General features: G+C 37.3%; 1 protein-coding gene across 1 annotated transcript; it reads left to right on the forward strand.

Annotated features, from left to right (window-relative positions):
- The first annotated feature begins 250 nt into the window (after positions 1 to 250).
- LOC123697050 lies at positions 251 to 1,852 on the forward strand. Its single transcript, XM_045643467.1, has 2 exons — positions 251 to 254; positions 1,332 to 1,852. Exons 1-2 carry the CDS (start codon positions 251 to 253, stop codon positions 1,850 to 1,852), a joined length of 525 nt encoding a protein of 174 aa, XP_045499423.1.
- Positions 1,853 to 2,339: the final 487 nt, after the last annotated feature.

A 2,339-nucleotide genomic window follows, 5' to 3' on the forward strand; every position in this document is an offset into this window, starting at 1 on the left:
TAAATTCGTAATAACACGCATTGTGAACATAAAACAGACAAGTTGTTTACAGCTTCTGCGGAATGAAAGTAGAGCTGTCGTATAAGCATTTTATGATCTTTACTTCAAAAAGTCAAGAACTATGAATTCCGAAGAAAATAATCTGGGTTAAGGATGCTTGTTATATGACACTCTTGGCTTTACTCAAAATTGTTATATTTGTTCTCCGAAGAGCCAACGCTGCTATACAAAGGTAAGAACTTAAGCAAATATGGGTATAATTAATTGTCAAACTTAGTAGAAATAAACCTGTATTGAGAATTACGCAGAAAGCTGGAAGAATTCTCGGACAATTACTGGATATATTATTATGTTTTTAGAATACAATTCTACTTGTGTAACAGCTTGTACAAACTTGTAGAATGTAAGATCAAAAATGAAAAAATAGAAAAAAACTTAACTAAGTATTAGAAATTAAAATTTAATTTAAAAAAATAGTGTAATATTTATATGTAAAATAGCTTTAAGTATGTTAAATGTAAACTACCTGTAATCAAAACTTTCTTGTGGATTGGAAATAAACGGGCTTTTTATTTATTTATAAGAGTCGGATTTTGATGCGGTTTTTTTAATAGATAGACTGATTCAAGAGGAAAGTTTTAGTATATAATTTATTAGGTTTTAGACAAAGCGAGCGAAGCCGCGGGCGGTAAGCTAGTAAAATGTATAAAACACAACCAATATTTTTGTGTTGTTTAAATAAGTAAAGAAGTGTTTATCAAAGGAATGAAGATGAGTTTAATAAAGCAATTAAATGCAATCAACATTTACTTCTTCAATCTTACAACTTCCATAATTCTGGTTAATCACATTTGCTAATTGATTGGGAAGCCCACATTATGTACCAGAATCCCTTCGAGAGCTCCCAAATTTATTTGAGCATCAGACAAGGTTCCTATTGAATGCGTGAGAAATGTTAGGGTTGGTATAAGAAGTATTTGTACAAGCAACCCCTGCGGTCTTCAAGGGCTGTTACGGTCGTACGTAGTTATTATGTTTAGGTAATGTAACGAAAATATTTAATACTTATTCAAACGTTTATATTTGCATGCCAATTAGTGACGAGGGTTCAGGCTGTTTAGCCTGAAATGCCATCCCGTGTCAGATATTTAGGTGATGCGAGATGGCGAAAGCTTGAATAATTAATATGTGATTATTACTAAATCGATTTTGAAAGTTTATCGCTATTTACTAGCAATATATCCTGAGTGATATTAGAATATAGAGGAAGCAGGTTTATTAGAAGTTTCGATACAGTACCAAATAAACATTATAAGATATTGATTTGGTAGGCAAAGCCAAGTTGGCTTCTCAGAAACTTGGTGTGCTCTGTAGAGCGGGACAGTATTTCACGTCGCGCCATCGCCTCAATCTTTATAAGGCGCAAGTCAGGCCGCAGATGGAATACTGTTCCCATCTCTGGGCCAGGGCACCCCAGCAATACCTCCTTCCATTTGACCGCATTCAAAGGAGAGCTGTACGACTCGTTGGCGAACCGAGTCTCACCGATCGGCTTGATACTCTGGCGTTGCGAAGAGATATCGCTTCCTTATGCGTTCTCTACCGCATTTACTATGGGGAGTGCTCTGAGGAATTGTTTGGAACATTACCCACCGCTGAGTTCCATTACCGCACAGCCCGCCATAAACAGAAATACCACCCTCACCACCTTGACTGCTGGCGGTCGACAACTGTGCGCTTTAAACGGAGCTTCTTTCCGCGAACAACAGTCTTATGGAACCAGCTTCCTAGTACGGTATTCCCGAATGGTTACAATCTGGGGACCTTTAAGAAGAGGCGTATTCTTTCTTAAAAGGCCGGCAACACACTCCCAATGTCCCTGGCGTTGTGGGTGCTTATGGGCGACGCTGAACGCTTACCATCAGGCGTCGCGCCTGCTCTGTTGCCTCCTCTCTCATAAAAAAAAAAAAAAATATTCATATAAAATCAATACTCTAGTAAGAAGTCACCTTCCCACATTTATGTTATTATCATAAAAAAAATCAACAAAAATACAATAAAATTAATGTCGGGCACTAACCCGGGGAACTAGCCATGGTTATTAAACCAAAATCTATACAAGAAGATAATATTTGTCGTATAGATCCTAAAGGACCTTTACAGTACTCATCTCCAACAATCTTAAGATTACCTCTAATTACGTTTAGAGGTATCGAAACTATGGCAGATTGATTTTCCCTTGACCGAGTTGCTTTGACGACTACGCACCGGAATATTTGCTTTTGACGTCTATTCCCTTTATGAAATTATCAAGTGGGCTGTATATTGTCGTATTCCAC

The sequence above is a fragment of the Colias croceus genome, chromosome 13 (genome assembly GCF_905220415.1).
Source record: "Colias croceus chromosome 13, ilColCroc2.1".
NCBI lineage: Eukaryota > Metazoa > Arthropoda > Insecta > Lepidoptera > Pieridae > Colias > Colias croceus.